Below are 21423 nucleotides of genomic sequence, written 5' to 3'. Positions count from 1 at the left end.
CCTTAGTACGGAAGTGTGTTTTAGGCTTTTAGCAATTATCTTATCATGTTATAAATTGTTGTTGTTAATTATAGATTTTCCTCTATATATTTTATATCTCAACCGCCTTTATTAGGCCTCTTCGATTAGCTTTCCATTTATAATAAACATCAAGATAAATTTTAATGATTTGTTTATATGCGACCTTACCTATTCCTCCCCTAATCCGAGAGTAGGCGGTCCTAACTTGGAAACCGAAGTTAAACAACGTTGAGCCCTTTCAATCGTAAATAACTTTTACAGAGCAAATGATTTAAAACTTATTAAATGAATATTTTTTAGTAGATATTTTATGAAAGATTTTCTTTGAATAGTCTTCGTACTGTTTCAAAGATGAACTAACGTTTGGTTTATTTATGCTACGCAGTTTGCGCTCTATCGTTACGATAGAGAGAGAGAGAATCACGGTTTCACTTTGCAGAAAGAGTAAATCGATTCTGACGTTTTGTTCGTTCTTCTTTCAAACTTAAATGTTTTAAATACTAATTTAAAGGAACTTGTTAATTTTCAATTTCTTAGTCCTTTCAGTTTTTTCCTTTGGTCAAATAACCTGTTTATTGACGAAAGGTAAGTGGGCTTTTCTCTTCGGTGCGAAATCAAGAGAGAGAGAGAGAGAGAGAGAGAGAGAGGAAGAGAGAACGTTCCGATCTTTATTCTCGTGCCAAGCGAGTAACGTTGTTCTCGAGTCAGTGTTTTACTCTCGTCCCTAGTCTCTGTACGGGGAGAAAGGATAAAACGTTTTTAGTTTTTATTCTCGTCCCAAGGCACTGTACGGTGAGAGATTGAAAACGTAGTTTTGAATGAACTAGTGTTTAGTCTCCTCCCCAGCCACTGATCTTTTTATCTTAATATATGTTTACTGTGTTTTGCTTGTATTAATGTGCTTACATTATACGACTTATTTCGCAATTATAACCTTTTGATGAGGGTAGAATTGCGTGCTTCAGGTAGAAATCAGTTTTATTCATGCCTAATGTGAATTGTTGAAAAATTCGATTTCAGTGAAGTAAGTGCAAAACAGAAAATCGTAGTGATAAAGTGATAATTGCGCAAAGTGTTATCAGTGTTGCGACCGAGGGTTCGTCTGTTCGTGCCTGTCGTTCGCCTAGTCCGAGACCTCTTGCAAGCTCCCAAGCCCAGGGGAGAAGTAATGTCGTACGACTTATGGGTTCGTGAGGCCTTGATCAGCGAACAGACGTTCCCTCTATGGTTTCAGGCGTGTCTCATCAAGACCGCCCCTACCATAAAACGAGCGAGACGATTTTCTCCTCGTCATCCGAAGGCTTTTCGCGTAAGAAACCGTGGAGCAAGGTTTCGAGGCCCTTAAAGCGAAAGTCAGTCCTTTCAGGACAGGTCCAGCGTCCTGGTTGTAGCCATTGGGACAGCTCTGACCCTATGCAGTCATCGGAAGACTGCTCGCCGCCTAAACAAAAGCGTAACACAGGCTCCGAGAGTCTTATTGTAGGCAAGGTTTTGCAGTCACAGACGTTACCCTCGTCTCTTACCGCACCCATTCCCGTTGATCCTAAATGGGTTGTACGGCAAGACATGCAGAATAAGCTTGCCTCTCTTATGGAGGACTATTCTGCTGAGCAGGTTCACGATGATCCTCGCCGCTTAGCTGATCGAGATCCTGGCTGTCAGCCGCCCAAACGAGCCTTTGCTCGTCCTGTTGACATTGACGTTACAAAGTCACGTCAATCGTGTTTTGTAGAGCCTCACTCGATGCAGTCCCGTGTTGACTCTCAGCCGCTTGTGGACGTTCAGCCTCTGCCGCTTGCTCTTGTTGACGTTCAGGACGTTCGCCAACCAGCATAGTTGACTTGTTTTGACGTTGAGTGTCAAGCACCGCAGTCAAGAGTTGTTTTGACTGCTCAGTCTAGGCAGTCAAGGCAGTCTCGAGTTGACGTCGAGCGTCCTCCCGCACCTGTTGTTGTTGCTGGTCAGTCCTTTAAGCAGTTACATGACATAGCATCCTTGACTGCTACTGTTGCTCCTTTGCGTGTGGACTCTGCTTGTCAAGCATTGCCACCACGGCAGGTCTCTCCCTTGCTTGAGACTCGGCAATTGTCGGACAAGGTTCCTTCAGTTGAGGAAGTTGCTGATCCCCCTCCTACTGATATTCCCTTGAGGACTCTGTCAGACGGAGAGGAGCATAAAGCTGCTCAGCCCTCTATGGACTTTAAATAAATCATGCTGATTTTTAAGGATCTTTGTCCGGATCTTTTTGTAACTGCTGCTCCTCGTTCGCCTAAACGTCAGAGTTTACACTAGGCCTAGCTACTTCGAAGCCGTTGTTTTCTAAGCTAGTGCTCTCTCGCTCTTCTAAGAGAGCTTTACGTTTGCTAGGCGACTGGTTAATCACCAGGAGGAGTTTGGGGGAGACAGCCTTTGCTTTCCCTACTTTTAAGCTGGCTTATAGAGCGAGAGTCTGATATGACACGGGAGAAGTTCTCGGCTTGGGAGTTCCTGCCTCTGCCCAGATAGACTTCTCAAACCTCATAGACTCTCCCTGGCGCCTGGCCATGAGACGCTCCAAGATTTTATGGTCGGCTTCAGAGCTAGACCATCTCCTGTTAGGAGTTTTTTCGAGCGTTTGAAGTTTTGCTGTACAATTATGTCATGCATAAACAAGGCTATCAGGGATGGCTCCAATAATCTGACAGCCACGTTCTCTGCAGGAACAAGTCTATCAGGGATGGCTCCAATGATCGGGCAGCCATGTTCACTGCAGGAGTACGTAAGAGGCAAGTGCGCTCAATGTGTTCATTGTCAAGACAAACTTCACGATGAAGTCTACCAGGCTGTCTTGACAGCATTAATGGAAGGCGACTGGATGGTCTCTCTCGACCTTCAGGAGGCATACTTCCACATTCCTATACACCCGGATTCCCAACCGTTTCTGAGGTTTGTTTACAGGAATGTGGGGTACCAGTTTCGAGCCCTGTGCTTTGGCCTCAGTCCTGCTCCTCTCGTGTTTACGAGGCTCATGAGGAATGTGTCAAAATCCCTCCATCTATCGGGAATCCGAGCCTCCCTGTACTTGGACGACTGGCTTCTCAGAGCATCGTCCAGTCTTCGCTGTCTGCAGGATCTACATTGGACGTTGAGTCTGGCCAGGGAGTTGGGACTTTTGGTCAACCTAGAAAAGTCCCAACTGATCCCATCCCAGATTATTCTATATTTGGGGATGGAGATTCGCAGTCCAGTTTTTTCGGGCTTTTCCGTCTGCCACCCGAATAGAACAAGCCCTGCTCGAAGTCCAACTAATGCTGAAAAGAGAACGTTTGTTCAGTCAGGAGTTGGAACAGTCTCGTAGGGACTCTCTCATCCCTGGAGCAGTTTGTCTCGCTAGGGAGACTACACCTTCGGCCTCTCCAGTTCCATCTAGCCTCTCACTGGAACAAGGACAAGACGTTAGAGACGGTATCATTCCCAGTCTCCGAACCAGTAAAGGCATGCCTGAAATGGTGGGACAGCAATATCAGTCTGAGAGAGGGACTATCCCTAGCAGTCAAGAACCCAAACCACGTGTTGTTCTCAGACGCGTCGGATTTGGGTTGGGGTGCGACCCTGGACGGTCGGGAATGCTCGGGTCTGTGGACCTCAAGTCAGAAGAGCATGCACATCAACGGCAAGGAGCTATTAGCAGTCCACTTGGCCTTGATGAAATTCGAAAGCTTTCTTCGAAACTAAGTGGTAGAGGTCAACTCAGAGAACACCACACTCCTTCACGCTGCTCGAGATCGCAAGGGACCTTCTCATATGGTCAAGAAATCGAGGCATCTCCCTGTTGACGAGATTCATTATTATTATTATTATTATTACTTACTAAGCTACAACCCTAGTTGGAAAAGCAGTATGCTATAAGCCCAGGGGCTCCAACAGGGAAAATAGCTCAGTGCGGAAAGGAAAAAAGGAAAATAAAATATTCTAAGAAGAGTAACAACAATAAATATCTCCTATATAAACTATAAAAACTTTAACAAAACAAGAGGAAGAGAAATAAGATAGGAGAGTGTGCTCGAGTGTACCCTCAAGCAAGAGACTTGAACGTCTTGGCAGACTGTCTCAGTCGGAGGGGTCAGGTGATACCCACGGAATGGACCCTCCACAAGGACGTGGGCAAGAGTCTTTGGGCTACTTGGGGTCAACCCACCATAGACCTCTTTGCCTCCTCGTTGACCAAAAGGTTACCAATCTATTGCTCTCCAGTCTTAGATACAGAAGCAATCCACATAGACGCGTTTCTACTGGATTGGTCTCATCTGGACTTATATGCATTCCCACCATTCAAGATAGTCAACAAGGTACTGCAGAAGTTCGCCTCTCACGAAGGGACAGGGTTGACGTTGGTTGCTACCCTCTGGCCCGCGAGAGAGTGGTTCACCGAGGTACTTCAATGGCTGGTAGACATTCCAAGAAGTCTTCCTCTAAGGGTAGATCTCTTACGTCAGCCCCACGTAAAGAATGTTCATCAAAGCCTCCCCGCGCTTCGTCTGACTGCCTTCAGACTATCGAGAGACTCTCAAGAGCTCGAGACTTTTCGAAGGAGGCAGCCAGTGCGATTGCGAGAGCGAGGAGAGCTTCTACCTTCAGAGTATACCAGTCGAAGTGGGAAGTCTTTCGAGATTGGTGCAAGCCAGCATCTATGTCCTCTTCCAGTACCTCTGTAGCCCAATCGGAGATTTTCTTTTACATCTGAGAAATGTTCGCTCCCTCTCAGCTCCCACGATTTAGGGCTACAGGAGCATGTTGGCTTCGGTCTTTCGTCATAGAGGCTTAGATCTTTCCAACAATTAAGATCTCCAAGATCTCCTTAAGTCTTTCGAGACCTCTAAGGAACGTCGTTTGGCAACTCCTGGATGGAACTTAGACGTGGTCCTAAGGTTCCTCATGTCAGACAGGTTTGAGCCATTACATTCAGCCTCCCTGAAGGATCTCACCCTCAAGACGCTTTTCCTAGTGTGCTTGGCTTCGGCTAAAAGGGTCAGTGAAATTCATGCCTTCAGTAAGAACATCGGCTTTTCTACAGAAAAAGCCACTTGTTCACTTCAACTTGGTTTCCTGGCCAAAAATGAACTGCCTTCTCGTCCTTGGCCTAAGTCTTTTGATATACCTTGCCTGTCAGAGATCGTAGGCAACGAACTTGAAAGAGTGCTGTGTCCAGTTAGAGCTCTTAAGTTCTACTTAGCTCGTACTAAGTCCTTACGAGGTGGATCTGAGGCATTATGGTGCTCAGTTAAGAAACCATCATTGCCTATGTCAAAGAATGCTTTGTCATATTTTATCAGACTTTTAATACGAGAGGCTCATTCTCACTTGAATGAAAAAGACCGATGCTTGCTTAAGGTTAAGACGCACGAAATAAGAGCTATAGCAACTTCCGTGGCCTTTAAGCAAAATAAATCTCTGCAAAGTATTATGGACGCGACCGTTTGGAGAAGCAAATCGGTATTCACGTCATTTTACTTAAAAGATGTCCAGACTCTTTACGAGAACTGCTACACACTGGGTCCATTCGTTACAGCGAATGCAGTAGTGGGTAAGGGTTCTACCACTACATTCCCTTAATTCCAATATCCTTTTAATCTGCTCTTGAAATGTTTTTTAATTGGGTTGTACGGAAGGCTAAGAAGCCTTTCGCAGCCTTTTTTGATTTGGCGGGTGGTCAAATGTCATTTCTTGAGAGTGCCCAGATTAGGGGTTTGATGAGGTCCTGTTGTATGGGTTGCAGCCCTTAATACTTCAGCTCCTGGGAGTCTTTCAGCATCCTAAGAGGATCGCTGGGCTTCGTGAGGAAGACAGACTAATAAGGCAGAGTAATCGTCTAAGTCAACTTCCTTACCAGGTACCTTTATATATTTGGGTTTTGTTATGATATAACTGTCAAAAACTCTAAGCATATACGCTGTAAACTTAATTAACTCTGGTCTCTACCCACCACCATGGGTGTGAATCAGCTATTATATATTCACCGGCTAAGTTAAATATTTAAAAATGATATTTTAATTATAAAATAAATTTTTGAATATACTTACCCGGTGAATATATAAATTAAAGGCCCCCCCTTCCTCCCCGATAGAGACCCACCGGGATGAGAAAAATTGGGTCTGTTTACATGTATATGCGGTATCTGGCCGATAGTTGGCGCTAGTGGGCACACCCGCAACCTTCATAGCGATCGCTCGCGAGTTTTTGTGTGTTTTTCTGTCGAGCCGCCGGAGGCTCAGCTATTATATATTCACCGGGTAAGTATATCCAAAAATTTATTTTATAATTAAAATATCATAATTCCAAATAAATTTCAAAAAGTCCTGCTTTACTCCAGCAACGTGCTTCCAGTGGTTAGGTCTATAATGGATCCTGACCACACACAAGCGGTTGATTCCACCACAGAAGAGGATAGAGATAGTAAGAAACACAAGAGGATCTCTCAAGGACAAACTGACGACCCGGAGAAACTAAGAAAGGTTTACTCCAGTTTACCTCAGTAACAGACACATTGTTGAGAGTCAATCTGGAAGACATCAACCGAGTTTGGCGGTCCAAAGCTAACGTGAAATATCGAGACAAAATTTCTCGGATTCCACCAACACTATGGAAAAGAATTCAACCATGGACGAAGGTCAAAAACCTACCCAACTCAGTACAGTACCTTTACGATTCCCAGCGACAATATTGGTGGTCCATATAGATGACTCCCTAAGCGCTTGATGAGGCTATTCCCAATACGAACAGGTCCAGGGGTTGTGGACAGTGACACTCCGACAACTACACATCAATATCCTAGAAGTCATGGAAACAACATTTCAGTCTAATACTAGACAGCCAAGTGATAGTCCACTGCATAAACATGGGAGGTTCCAAATCAAGTCACGTAAATCAAGTGATGGTAGCTATCTTTTCAATGGCAACAAGGAACCATTGGTACTTGTTAGCTGTTCTCCTGGCGGGAGTAAGAAATGTGGTTGAGGATGAACTAACAAGGACACCTCCGCGGGAGTCGGAATGGTCCTTGGACAAAAAGTCATTTAATTGGACCTGCCAACAAGTTCCTGGTCTCCAAGTAGACCTTTTGTTACGGAATCCAACCACAAGCCACAATGTCATGTAGCCCCCAACCTGGACCCTCTGGCCTATGTCACAAACGAAATGTCCATAGATTGGAACAACTGACGGAGGATTTACATGATTCTACCTATAAACATGCTAATGAAAGTCCTGGACATGCTCAGTACTTTCAAAGGTTGGATTGCCCTTGTAGCCCTCAATTAGCTCAATGCAACTGGTTTCCTCTCTTGGTGGAACTAGGACTCCGACCTCGGCGGATTCCTGAACCAAGTTAGCACGGATGGTACTATCTCACAGTGTGTCTGCTTCCTCACGAATTCAGAGTGCCTTCATTTTATAGACTATATAAGATTTGCAGCACAAAGAGATAATGAAGTTGACCCTCTTAACACATTGTTCCTAGTGTCAGGTATATGAGATTCTACCCTTCAGCAATATGATTCTGATGTAAGAAAGTTAGCCAAATTTCTGGAAGACTCAGGGGTTCAGACGATGACTACGAATCTGGCAGTTACCTTTTTCAGAACTTTCTTTGAAGGAGGCCTAGCCAATAATACTATTACTATGATTAAATCTGCTTTAAAAAAAATATTTCAGATCGGGTTCAATATTAATCTTACAAATTCGTATTTTTCGTCTATTCAGAGAGCCTGTACTAGACTAAAACCAGTAACTCGCCCTCACATAGTTTCATGGGTTTTAAATGATGTCTTTGATCTAGATTCTGACACTGATATTGACTCATGCACTTATATAGCGCTTCTTAGGAAGACGTTATTTTTAATAAGTTTAGCCTCAGGAGCCAGAATATCTGAACTCTCAGCATTATCTAGAGAACCAAATCATATTGATTTTCTTTCTTCTGGTGGAATTTTATTCTCTCTAGATAGAAAATTCTTAGAAAAGAATGAGGGTCCACAGAATAAATGGTCCCCGTGGAAGATTGTCCCACTTCCACAGGATCTATCTCTGTGCCCCGTTATCACTCTGGAAGACTATTTAAATAGAACTTCTTGAAAGTCTTCAGGACCTTTGTTTATTAGAGAGGATGGAGGAACCATTTCCCTGAAAGGAATCAGACAATAGATTCTTTATTTTATTAAACGAACCAAGCCGGAATCTGTCCCACATGCCCAAGAGATCTGAGCTGTAGCAACATCAGTCAATTATTTTCATCACATGAATTTTGAAGAATTAAAAAGATATAGTGGTTCCTCTAGATTTAACAAAACCATTATAACAGGGTCCTATCTTCATATATATTTTTCCCTCTTAGTGCCTTGTCTCCTAATAAGGAGCAGGGTGGCACCTGCCTTGCTTATTCCCCCTACCTTAACATTGACCTTTATTTGGGTTGTAATTAAGAGATTGGTGTATTAAGGATTATTAGTAAAACACTCTTAATTAAATTAATCTTTTTTTAATTCAGTTCCTTAACTTTTTGTGTATTTCCAAGCTTATGGGACCAATTCTCTGTTACTATTTCATGGAGCGACACAGGTTGAGCCCAGAAAAGGGATTTTGACGAAGGAAAAATCTATATATGGGCGAGGGACCTGTGTCGCCCAGTGAACCCACCCTCCTTTTTCCTCACCCTATGCTGGCCCAAACTTGGGGTACTAGTAGGAAGGATGGGAGAAGGATGGGTAGTGGTAGTGGTGGGGTGGGGCAGTAGCTGTAGAGAACGACACCTCGTAGTAACGGGGGATGTTGAGGAGGGAAAAGTCTAATTGGAAAGGTACCTCTGGTAGTAGTTTCACTCGCCCCAGTTTTTATACCGACACCCTATAAGGGTGAGCGAGCTGGGTATATTCCTGGCATTCCATGCAACTTTTTTCTCTGGTACATTTAGCAGTATTTATACCTTAGAAATGGTGCTTTAAGGAGCATTTCATTGGGTGACACAGGTCCCTCGCCCAGAAATAGATTTTTCCTTTGTCAAAATCCCTTTATTTTTCAGTATTTACCCAACATTCTTTATGTTATAAGCTTTTCAATGACAGCTTATTTGACAAATGCAAAACTTAAAAGATTGATAGTTGATTTGTATGACTAGACCTCCCATATTTTGATACTACAACTACAATAAAGCACAAGTAAAGTGCAATGTAAGTGAGGCAAAGAGGTCAGCTGACCTGAGGTGGGGTCAGGGATTGGGTCATTCATATGAAGAGAATAAGAAGTTTTGGAAAGAAGTGAAGAGAGTAAGGAAGGCTGGTTCAAGAATTGAAGAGACAGTGAAAGATGGAAATGGCAGGTTGTTAAAAGGAGAGGAGGCAAGGGAAAGGTGGGCGGAATATTTTGAAAGTTTACAGAATGTTGAGGACAATAGGGAGGCAGATATAATTGCTGTTGCAGGTGTTGAGGTGCCGGTGATGGGAGATGGGAATGAGAGAGAGATTACAAGAGAGGAAGTGAGGAGAGCACTAGATGAAACGAGAGTAGGAAAAGCATCTGGTATGGGTGGTGTGAGAGCTGAGATGTTGAAGGAAGGGGGTGTGGCTGTACTTGAATGGTTGGTGAGATTGTTTAATATGTGTTTTGTGTTGTCAATGGTACCAGTTGATTGGGTTTGTGCGTGTATTATACTACTATATAAGGGTAAGGGAGATGTGCATGAGTGTTGTAATTCAATGGGTATAAGTTTGTTGAGTGTAGTTGGAAAAGTGTATGGTAGAGTAATGATTAATAGGATTAAGGATAAAACAGAGAATGCAATCTTAGAAGTACAGGGTGGTTTTAGAAGAGGTAGGGGTTGTATGAATCAGATCTTTACAGTTAGGCAGATATGCGAGAAATATTTAGCAAAAGGTAAGGTGGTGTATGTTGTGTTTATGGATCTGGAGAAAGTGTATGATAGAGTTGATAGGGAAGCAATGTGGAATGTGATGAGGTTATATGGAGTTGGTGGAAGGTTGTTGCAAGCAGTGAAAAGTTTCTACAAAGGTATTAAAGCATGTGCTTGGATAGGAAATGAAGTGAGTGATTGGTTTCCGGTGAGAGTGGGGCTGAGACAGGGATGTGTGATGTCGCTGTGGATGTTTAACGTGTATGTTGATGGAGTGGTGAGAGAGGTGAATGCTCAAGTGCTTGGACGAGGATTAAAACTAGTAGACGAGAATGGCCATGAATGGGAGGTAAATCTGTTGTTGTTTGCGGATGATACTGTACTGGTTGCAGACGCGGAAGAGAAGCTTGGCCTATTAGTGACAGAATTTGGAAGGGTGTGTGAGAGAAGGAAGTTGAGAGTTAATGTGAGTAAGAGTAAGGTTATGAGATGTACGAGAAGGGAAGGTGGTGCGAGGTTGAATGTCATGTTGAATGGAGAGTTACTTGAGGAGGTGGATCAGTTTAAGTACTTGGGGTCTGTTGTTGCAGCAAATGGTGGAGTGGAAGCAGATGTACGTGAGAGAGTGAATGAAGGATGCAAAGTGTTGGGGGCAGTTAAGGGAGTAGTAAAAATAGAGGGTTGGGCATGAATGTAAAGAGAATTCTGTATGAGAAAGTGATTGTACCTACTGTGATGTATGGATCGGAGTTGTTGGGAATGAAAGTGACGGAGAGACAGAAATTGAATGTGTTTGAGATGAAGTGTCTAAGGAGTATGGCTGGTGTATCTCGAGTAGATAGGGTTAGGAACGAAGTAGTGAGGGTGAGAACGGGTGTAAAAAATTAGTTAGCAGCTAGAGTGGATATGAATGTTTCGAGGTGGTTTGGCCATGTTTAGAGAATGGAAAATGGCTGTCTGCTAAAGAAGGTGATGAATGCAAGAGTTGATGGGAGAAGTACAAGAGGAAGGCCAATGTTTGGGTGGATGGATGGAGTGAAGAAAGCTCTGGGTGATAGGAAGATAGATATGAGAGAGGCAAGAGAGCGTGCTAGAAATAGGAATGAATGGCGAACGATTGTGATGCAGTTCCGGTAGGCCCTGCTGCTTCCTCCGGTGCCTTCGATGACCGCGCAGGTAGCAGCAGTAGGGGATTCAGGGTTGTGAAGCTTCATCTGTGGTGGATAACGGGGGAGGGTTGGCTGTGGTACCCCAGCAGTACCAGCCGAACTCGGTTGAATCCCTTGTCAGGCTGGGAGGAACGTAGAGAGGAGAGGCCCCCCCCTTTTTTTTTTTTTCATTTGTTTGATGTTGGCTACCCCCCAAAATTGGGGGAAGTTCCTTGGTATATGTATGTACAACTACAATACATGGTTACTGGTGGGATTCATGTTGGAAGAACTTATTATTACTTTGTCCTCGCTAGATGTGGAGAGAAGGATGGGATGTAATTAATGTTTCTTAAGTACGGTATTTAAGTAAGTTTTTGAGGCTGGCAGAGGATTCATAACTTCTCCTAACTCGATAAAAAATGGGGAGATGAGTAAATCCAACGACTCCATCATAACAAATCCATACGTTTAAAGTATTACCCCAACAAAAAGACTACCACCATAAAACCACGACACTCCCCTCAACACCTCAATCTTATAGAAATAAGAAGTACAAAAAACTTAAAAATAAAGAAATTTTCTCCTGCAGAAAAAAGGGGACCTATTACATACAGTTCAGTACAGTACAGTACAATGTTGGGGTCATCTCCTTTTCTCCTGAATGGGACCAGGGAGGCTGGCAAATTTCATGGAAGAGAAAGAGCCAATCAGTTCAGTTCAAGGGGAACTGCATCCCACCAATAAGAGTCTCTCCCTATTTTAAAGAACAAGAGGTTTCTATGCATGTAAAAACAAGTAGAATATTTTTCAAATAAATTGTATTTTTCCTAGCTATATAAATCTGTGTCCCTTAAAGTTTTAAATGTCCACTTCAACCACCCTTCTTAGTCCTAAGGTAAAGATCAAAAGAGAAGAGTCTGACATTAGAGTGGGTGGGGCTACTCTTGCACTCACTACCTGACATTAACTACCTCATTAACAAATTCAATGGGCCATCCAGTAACACTGAAGACATTCCCTATTTTAAAGGACTTAGGTTTGTATAGATAAGAAAAAGTAAAATTTTTCTATAAGTTTGTCATCTAACACTGCTCTTTAAGAGTTTATAGCTTAATGAATGTTGGTCAAGATTTCTTGAAATATTTTTTTATAATTTGTATATGCATTGTAAATAAATAATAATTTTTATAGTAATTTCCATGAATTTTCCTTTAATTTAGTTTTCCATATACCTTCAGGATGAATCAAAAGCAAAGGTTTCAGGTAAAACACACAGAGAAGATCAGGCCAAAAAAACCATCAAGAGTTTTGAGACCATTGTCAAGTTCTGTGAAGTTCCTATGTGAGTAATGTAAAAGTCATATAATTCACTATATTTTCAACTTTCTTTTTTCTTAGTTTGAGCTCACAATCTCTCTGCTGTCATTATAATAATTGAATTCATGGAATACATTTTTCTTCATCTTACTTATGATTATTTTTTAATCTCCATGATTATGGTATTATGGATTTATGATATGAAAGCAAAGTTTTTGGATGGTTTTTGATTTCCAGATTGATTGGTATTTCTTAATTGCTTATGAATTTCAAAATTTAAGTAGTGCTGTATCTGGATATCCAGACTAATTCAATTATATATTGTATTTCTATTTCGATGGGGATTAATAGGTAGTAGGTTGGCCAGGGCATCACCCACCTGATGAGATAGTACCGCTAGAGTTTTTGGGTCCTTTGAGTGGCCAGACAGTACTACATTGGATCCCTCTCTCTGGTTACGGCTTATTTTTTCTTTGCCTACACATCCACTGAATAATCTGGCCTATTCTTCCACATTCTCCTCTGTCCTCATACATCAAAAACACTGAGATTACCAAACAATTCTTCTTCATTCAAGTGGTTAACTACAGCACTGTAACTGTTCCATGGCTACTTTCCACTTGGTAAGTGTAGAAGAGATTCTTCAGCTATGGTAAGCAACTCTTCTAGGTTAAGGGCACTCCGAAATCAAAGCATTGTTCTGTAGTCTTGGGTAGTGCCGTAGCCTATGTACCATGATCTTCCACTGTCTTGGGGTAGAGTTCTTTTGCTTGAGGGTACACATGGGCACACTATTCTGTCTCTCTTCCTCTTTTCTTTTTTTTTAAGCTTTTATAGTTTATATATGAAAGATCTTTTTTTAATGTTACTATTCTTAAAGTATTTTATTTTAATTTTTCATTACTTATCTTTTAGTTTATTAACTTCCTTCTTTCCTTTCCTCACTGGCTATTTCTCCCTGTTGGAGCTCTTGGGCTTATAGCATCCTGCTTTTCCAACTAGGGGTGTAGCTTAGTTATCAATAGTAATAATGATAGTAATAATAATTATCGTGCCCTAAAGAATTTCAGTACATTTTGAACTCTATATCTGTGGTTTCACCTATCATAGATTCATTTGTATACATTTCACCATTTGGTACCATTTAAAGAAATTATACATAGAAATTTACTTGTGCAATAGCTGCAAAATCAAAATCGATAACCTGGAAAAAAAGAGAGCATTAGACTTCCACAGACATAGGTTACCAACCATTCTCCCATAGGCAAAAATAAGTCCCCTCAAAAGAAAGCTTCTTGTTTCTATGAGAATAGTTTTGGCCAAACTCATATTATTTTGGAAGAAAATTTATATTGAAAAAATAAACCAATGGAAATAAATTAATTAATAAAAATAGGATAGCACTGATGAAAATAACCTACATTTCTGGGCTTGAACCTGTGCCGGCCAGTGAATAAGCTCCTATTAGCACTTATTCTTAGGTAATTTACTGCTAAATATACCAGAGAAAAAATGTAAAGGAGTGCTAGGTTAACTAGCTCGCTCACCTATTGGTGTCGGTATAAAATTGGGCGTATAATCCAGAGGTCCCGCACTATTTAGATTCATCCACGACAAAGACCCCAATAGAGGAGAGCCGTTCAACCTCACTCGGCACCAGCAACTCTGCATCCGCTCAGAACCCAACTCCTTTTTAGCACGCCTGTATGGTAACCCCGCTTTTTTTGTGCTCTCGTGTTTTGCCTTATTTTTCTTGGATTATGGCTTCTTCATCGGTTTCCCCAGGAGACACCGTCTAAGTTAAGTACCAAGCTATGTTTTGCTGTGTTTTGAGCAATCTAGATCGTTTAATATTTAAATTATAGGAGTTTATTCTCTTCGATCATATCGATCTTGCTTGATTCCGCTTACGGTTGGTACTCCTGTTTTGAGAGCTTTTAGTTTCACTCGCGGTGTTACTAAGTGTATTATTTTTATTATTAATTAAATTTTTATATGTTTTAATTGTGGATATTCATTATTTAGCGTTTAGAACCCTTGTGGTTTCATATTTTAGGGCCGATATCAGTTACGTATCGTAGATGGCTTGCCGACCTTCGTTACTGGGCGGCAATTTTTATTATTTAAGCCATCAGGTTGCTGTCCTTTGGGATTTATTTATTATGTTGCATGCCTTGCCCTAATTTTTTATGTGTATATTCATATATTTTTCAACGCTATTACTTTTATAATGAATATTTGTGCTTATTACTCCGTATGATCTGTTTTGGTAGTGTTTTGGGGATCGTCAGATGGTAGCCCTGCTGCTCCGTATCACGTGATCCTCCCCCAAGCTCCCCCTCTCGCTAGGTTGGTGGCTAGGCTTCTCTCCCCCCTCTCCTAGGGGACCGTTGCCTTCCCTCCTTTTAGAGGGGGTAGTTCAGTGTTTATGGACTTTGTCCCTCCGGGTGTCCCGGCGGTTTCGTCTCTGTCTAGACGGGTTGGCCACCTTTCAACAGAGTAGGATCCCGGTGCACCCTATTTTATATTCACCTATCACAATTTTATTATGTTATACGAAACCCTCTGGGTTCTGTTGGCGGTTCTTATCTACAGTTCCGCCCCCCCTCTTTATTTATAACAGTTTCTATGATTATATATGATTATATATGACAGATCACTATCCCGGAGTTCCTATATATATTGGTTTATGGATGTACTTTTATTTCCCCGGCCCGGGGCTTAACCTCGCTCCGGGAAATCAGACACCATGTGTCTTAATTCTTTGTTGCATCCTTCTTTTATGATCCCGGCTCGACCGGAATGGATAGTTATACTCTAGTCTTAAGTTAGACTTATGTTTAGGCCTGGGTCCTCCGGACCCACCCCTACTTAAGAGTATCACAGTTAAGCTAGACTTATGTTTAGGCCCGGGTCCTCCGGACCCGCCCCTACTTAAGAGTATTACAGTTAAGCTCTAGTCTTAAGTTAGACTTATGTTTAGGCCCCGGGTCCTCCGACCCGCCCCTACTTAAGAGAATTACAGTTTCTCATATACTATTCTTTTTATAGATGGTGCATTGTCAGACGACGGCCTGTGCGGCTGTCCTTCACCAGCCTTGTGGCCATACTGTTTGTAGGTCTCACGCCCTCTGCGGAGTTCAGCTGGAAGACATCGTGGTCTGGCACCCTGATAATTGTATGGTCTGTTTTGACCTCATCACCACCCTCGGATCTGATTCGGTGAGTCCCGTTGGCTATGTTATCTTTCTAATTATTTTACCTCTTTTTGGTATACATACACTATTTAGTAAGATCTCTATGGTCTTGAAGGACCTCCTGGAATCTTCCTTTCGGTAATTCCCACTATTATTTCAGGCATCCCCGGAGCAGAAGACTGCGGCTCGGGCCACACTGAAAGTGTGGGGTTAGGGGGATTTGCCCGGGAATGTGAAATCCAAACAGCCTTACGTCCTGTCTGAAGACTACTGTGCAATGATCTACCATAATGCCAAGTCTTCAGCCGCTGTGGCTAGGCATGTTGCGGCACCCATCATTGCCCACATTGATGCCACTATTGCGGGATTCATAGACCAGGAACAAGATCCGTTGGATGCCCCCGGAGATCTGGAAGACAATTGTTGCCTCCATGAACTTGGACGTCGAACCTATGTTGTTGGATGATCTGGATGCAGGTAGGGTGGTAAGTGAGGCAGGTGTTACCGGCGCTGAGATTCCTATCCTCAGCCCCCGCTCTTTCTTCTTCATCTGATCTCTCTTCTTTCCATGGTCTTTCTGGGGGACCGTGATTCGTCTCACCGATCACACCCGGTTCCCCCCCAAAGATAAGTCTATATCTAGGACTTTGCCAAAAGCTCGTAAGCCCCATAAGGCTTCCCATAGTTCCAAGTCTAATACGAACCTGTCATCTAAGGCTTCCGGCTCCTCCTCTAAGTCTCACGACCCGGGAGTACAATCCGCCACTTCTGCCTCCTAATCCGGGCCTTTCCGAATCAGCCATGCTTCGCATTGTGTCGGAGATGCAAGCTAAGTTGGTGTCGGAAATGCAGGCCAAGATGGACACGATGTTCTCTAACATTGGTCAGAGACTTGGGGCATTAGAGCAGGGTGCTCCGGAGCGAGTTCAAAGCTCTCTCATCCCGGATGCCTCTAAGCTTCCGCCGTTTACCAAGAATAACCCTTGGCGCATGGCTCTTCATTCCCCATTTTCAGACGGGATGTTAACATTGGAAGGTCTTGGCACTCATCCCCTAGAGGACTTTGAATTCTTTCCTCCTGGTCTCGCATTTCCATTTCATGGTTATGCCAGGCTTACCGAGGAAGCTCTGGTTCGGGCTGGATAAGGTCCCCAAAGAGACTGTCATTTTCCCAAAGGAACAAGCCCAATCTGTTTGGGCTAGGTTTCTGAATGATATTGGTTGCACCAATACCATGTTGACCGCCTCATAAAAGTTCGTTCACAATGTTCTTAATGGACAAGAATACCGTGACTCCATGCGTCAATAAGGTTGCAGAACTGGCTTTTCAATAATGCTCTGGAGGAGAAGCCCTTGCCTCCCATCCGAGAGGTAGACCCGATCTCCCTCCTTCTTCCTTCAGGTAATGAGTGTTGGGACAATGTCCATACCACCTTTACTTCTGGCAAGCTAACAGCCGACTGTGCGTCGGTAATGTTTAGCGAACGGCTTCCCCCGTCTCCCGGAATCCCTTATTAAACAGGAGTATGATTCCCGCCTACGTGCTGGTCGAACTTTGAACTTGGCCACGTCTACGGAGTCGATAGCCTTAACTTATGATACTGAGAGTATCTTTAAGTCTCTCAATAAGGCTACTTTGCAGTCGTTATATTTCGATCTATATGACTTTGCTATTGCCGAACGTAGGTGCCGCAAACACGTCCTGGCTGAGGCGACTATTAGGCACGAGCCTAATAAACTTATCCGGGTCCTCTTGCTGGGGTTCAAATCTTTTCCCTGAGGATCTTGTGGAGGAAGTCTTGGCAGAGGCTACTAGGGTTAATCAGAGCCTTAAAACCCGTTGGGGGTTTGACTCCTAAGCGGAAATATGATCCCGCAAATTACCAAGCCCGGGGTAGGAAGAAGCTCTTGCCCGTATACCTCCACCCAGTTCCGGCAACAGCAGAGTAGTTCGTCTGTTTTTCCGTCAGCCTCTTCCTCCATCTCCTGCTGCTCCTGCACAGCCTTCCACCTCTCGGGCCTCCTTCATCGGACGACTATGTCACCGTTCTGCTCCCTAAGAGCCAGCTTCCCGGTGCCTCCACCTTCTCTCCAGCCTTTAACCAGGTCTTATGAGGCTCAAGGCTCTTCCCAGAGTTTATAACAGAGGTAGAGGCTACCATCGTGGTTCAAAACCAGAACAGAGGTAGAGGTAGATTCTTTCGCAAGGGAAAGAACTTCCGAGGCGGACGTGGAGGCAACTCCTCAAACCAATACTGAGGTGCAGCGGTAGGGGGGAGGGCTTTATGCCTTCCGCAACAAATGGAGGTTCAGTCCCTGGGCTTTCAGTATCATCTCCAAGGGACTGGGGTGGAGTTGGATTCAAGGACCTCCCACCTCCGAACAGATTTCATCAACATTCCACTCCGGACCTAGTCGAATTTGTCCAGGACCTGTTACAAAAGAACGCCATACAAGAAACGAAACACCTGAAGTTTCAGGGGTCGGCTGTTCAGTGTCCCGAAGAAGGATTCGGACAAGAGAAGAGTGATTCTAGACCTATCCCTTCTCAACTTGTCCATTCAATGCGACAAGTTTCGAATGCTTACCGTCTCGCAGGTGCGGACCTTACTTCCCCGTGGGGCCGTCACCCACCTCTATCGATCTTACAGACGCCTATTATCACGTCCCGATAGCGAGACATTTCCGTCCGTATCTAGGCTTCCGCCTAGGGGACAAAAATTACTCCTTCAAGGTGATGCCCTTTGGGCTCAACATCGCCCCAAGGATCTTCACAAAGTTAGCAGAAGTTGCTGTTCAGGAACTCAGAAATCAAGGGATTCAAGTAGTAGCCTATCTGGACGACTGGCTCATTTGGTCAGACACCTCCCAAAATTGCCTAAAAGCCACTCACAGAGTCATCCAATACCTTCAATCTCTAGGCTTCCAGATCAACTTCAAGAAGTCCCGTCTTCTTCCGAAATCAAAGTTCCAATGGCTCGGCCTGCAATGGGATCTTATATCTCATACTCTGTGTCTTCCCAAACCCAAGAGGTTAGAGATTGCAATGAACACCAAACGCTTTCCTCAAAGACAAAGTAAGTTCCAGACGACTCCAAGAGAGGATCCTAGGGTCCCTTCAATTTGCTTCAGTGACGGATCTACTTCTGAAGGCAAAATTGAAAGATATCAATCGTGTCTGGGCGTTCGAGGGCGAACCGGAAGCTCCGGGACAGGAAAGTCCGCCTTCCTCCCATTCTCCGGGAAAGACTTCTTACCTTGGACAAGGGCCAACAATCTGTCAAAGTCAGTTCCCCTTCGATTTCCCGCCTCCCGAAGTTAATCATTCAAACGGACGCATCCCTATCAGGGTTGGGGAGGCTATTCTCAGCTCAGGAAAGTTCAAGGTCTTTGGTCTCCCTTATTCCGCCAATTTCACATCAATGTGCTGGAGGCCATGGCAGTTCTTCTAACCCTGAAACGTCTCGCTCCACCCAAGAGGACAACACCTTCGTCTGGTTCTCGACAGCGAAGTGGTGGTCCGCTGCCTCAACAGAGGCGGATCAAAATCAGGGCCTCTGAACCATGTTCTAGTAGCCATATTCTCCCTAGCAGCCTCGAACCGTTGGCATCTTTCAGCTGTCCACCTGGCGGGAGTCCCGGAACGTAGTGGCAGACGCCTTGTCCCCGGACCTCCCCCTCTAGAATCGGAATGGTCACTACTCCGATCTAAAGTCATTCCGGTGGATTCTCTCTCGGGTTCCGGGTCTCCAAGTGGACCCTCTTCGCCACGGAGTCCAACCACAAGTTGAGAGTATATGTGGCTCCCAATCTAGACCCTCCAGGCCTACGCCACAGACGCTATGTCACAGAATTGGGACATCTGGGAAAGGATTTATCTCTTTCCCCCCGGTGAATCTTTTACTGAAAGTCCTAGACAAGCTGAGATCCTTCAAGGGACGAGTAGCCTTGGTCGCACCCAACTGGCCCAAGAGCAATTGGTATCCTCTCCTGCGAGAGTTGAGACTACATCCTCACCCGATACCCAATCCGGTTTCTGTCTCAGATAGTACAAACACGCGTTGTGTACGCTTTCTCAAACATTCAGAGCGCCCTAACTTTATGGACTTCATGAAGTTTGCGGCCATGCATGGTGCCAATATCGATCCTCCAAAACACCCTGTTCCTAGAATCAGATAAACGGGATTCCACCATCCGCCAATATGATTCTGCGGTTAAAAAGTTGGCTAAATTTTTTATAGACTCAGACGTACACTGTATGAACTTGAACCTTACAGTCACTTTCTTTAGAACTTTATTAGAATCAGGTCTGGCAGCCAATACTATCACCACTATTAAATCTGCCTTGAAAAAGATATTCCTAGTGGGTTTTAAACATAGACTTAACCGACTCTTTGTTAGCTTCAATTCCGAAAAGCCTGTGCCAGACTGAAACCGGTTACTCGTCCTACCCCGGTTACCTGGTTCCTTAATGATGTACTCAAATTGGCTTCTGATACCATTAAACAGTTCTTGTGATTACATTCCCCTTCTCAGGAAAACACTTTTCCTGGTGAGTTTGGCTTCCGGGGCAAGAATTTCTGAACTGGCAGCTTTGTCAAGAGACCCCCGGGTCATATTGAGTTCCTTCCTTCGGGAGAGGTCCTTCTTTCACCTAACAAATTCTTTTTAGCTAAGAACGAAGACCCTCAGAACAGATGGTCCTCCTGGAAAATTGTTCCCCTCACGCAAGATCCGTCTCTGTGCCCTGTTACTACTCTTAGGTCTTATTTATCCCGGACCTCCTCTAACTCCTCGGGGCCTCTATTCGTTAGAGAACAAGGGCGGTACCATTACCATTAAAGGGATCAGGCAACAAATTTTGTATTTTATTAAACAAGCTAGCCCTGACTCTTTTCCTCTTGCACATGATATCAGAGCGGTTGCTACTTCGGTGAACTTTTTTCACCACATGAATTTTACGGATCTTTCCAGGTATACAGGGTGGAAGTCACCCTCAGTGTTCAAGAAACACTACCTTAAACATTTGGAAGCCCTTAAATTTCCTACAGTAGCTGCAGGGAGCGTAGTTACCCCCAGGTAACTCATATGTTAATTCCTTGTTATTTTATCTCTCCCCCTTACCTGCCTCATTTATACCCTATTTGTATTCGTTGGTTTCGCACCTGATTACTATTATTATATTTGTAAATTTTTGACTCCTGAGTATCTGTATATATCATCACTCACGGCATTATTATACCTTACCTTTTTTGGTAAATTGTTCTACCAAGTGGATTTATGTTCTTTTTAAGATACCCTTATAGCTGTTTTTGGCACTCATCTCTGATTAAAGCAACTTGTATTTCCCTATGTTTATGTTTTTCCTTTATTTTGCAAGTTTGGTGACATTTCTCTTGTATATATTCACTGGCCGGCACAGGTTCAAGCCCAGAAAAGGGATTTTGACGTAGGAAAAATCTATTTCTGGGCGAGGGACCTGTGCCGCCCAGTGAACCCTCCCAGCTCCTCTCCCTTGGAGTCCCCAAACTTTAGGTGCTAAGGAGTTGGGTTCTGAGCGGATGCAGAGTTGCTGGTGCCGAGTGAGGTTGAACGGCTCTCCTCTATTGGGGTCTTTGTCGTGGATGAATCTAAATAGTGCGGGACCTCTGGATTATACGCCCAATTTTATACCGACACCAATAGGTGAGCGAGCTAGTTAACCTAGCACTCCTTTACATTTTTTCTCTGGTATATTTAGCAGTAAATTACCTAAGAATAAGTGCTAATAGGAGCTTATTCACTGGGCGGCACAGGTCCCTCGCCCAGAAATAGATTTTTCCTACGTCAAAATCCCTTTTTTGGAATGGAGAGCTGT

General features: G+C 43.7%; 1 protein-coding gene across 1 annotated transcript in view; it reads left to right on the top strand.

Moving 5' to 3' along the window:
* LOC137648665 (uncharacterized) overlaps positions 1–21423 on the top strand; it is a 208523-nt gene that overhangs the window by 122543 nt on the left and 64557 nt on the right. Inside the window, 1 exon segment of the mRNA XM_068381675.1 lies at positions 12291–12394. Coding sequence (XP_068237776.1) covers positions 12291–12394 — 104 coding nt within the window.

This window comes from Palaemon carinicauda, chromosome 1 (assembly GCF_036898095.1).
Source record: "Palaemon carinicauda isolate YSFRI2023 chromosome 1, ASM3689809v2, whole genome shotgun sequence".
NCBI lineage: Eukaryota > Metazoa > Arthropoda > Malacostraca > Decapoda > Palaemonidae > Palaemon > Palaemon carinicauda.
This window is presented reverse-complemented; position numbering and strand designations above follow the sequence as displayed.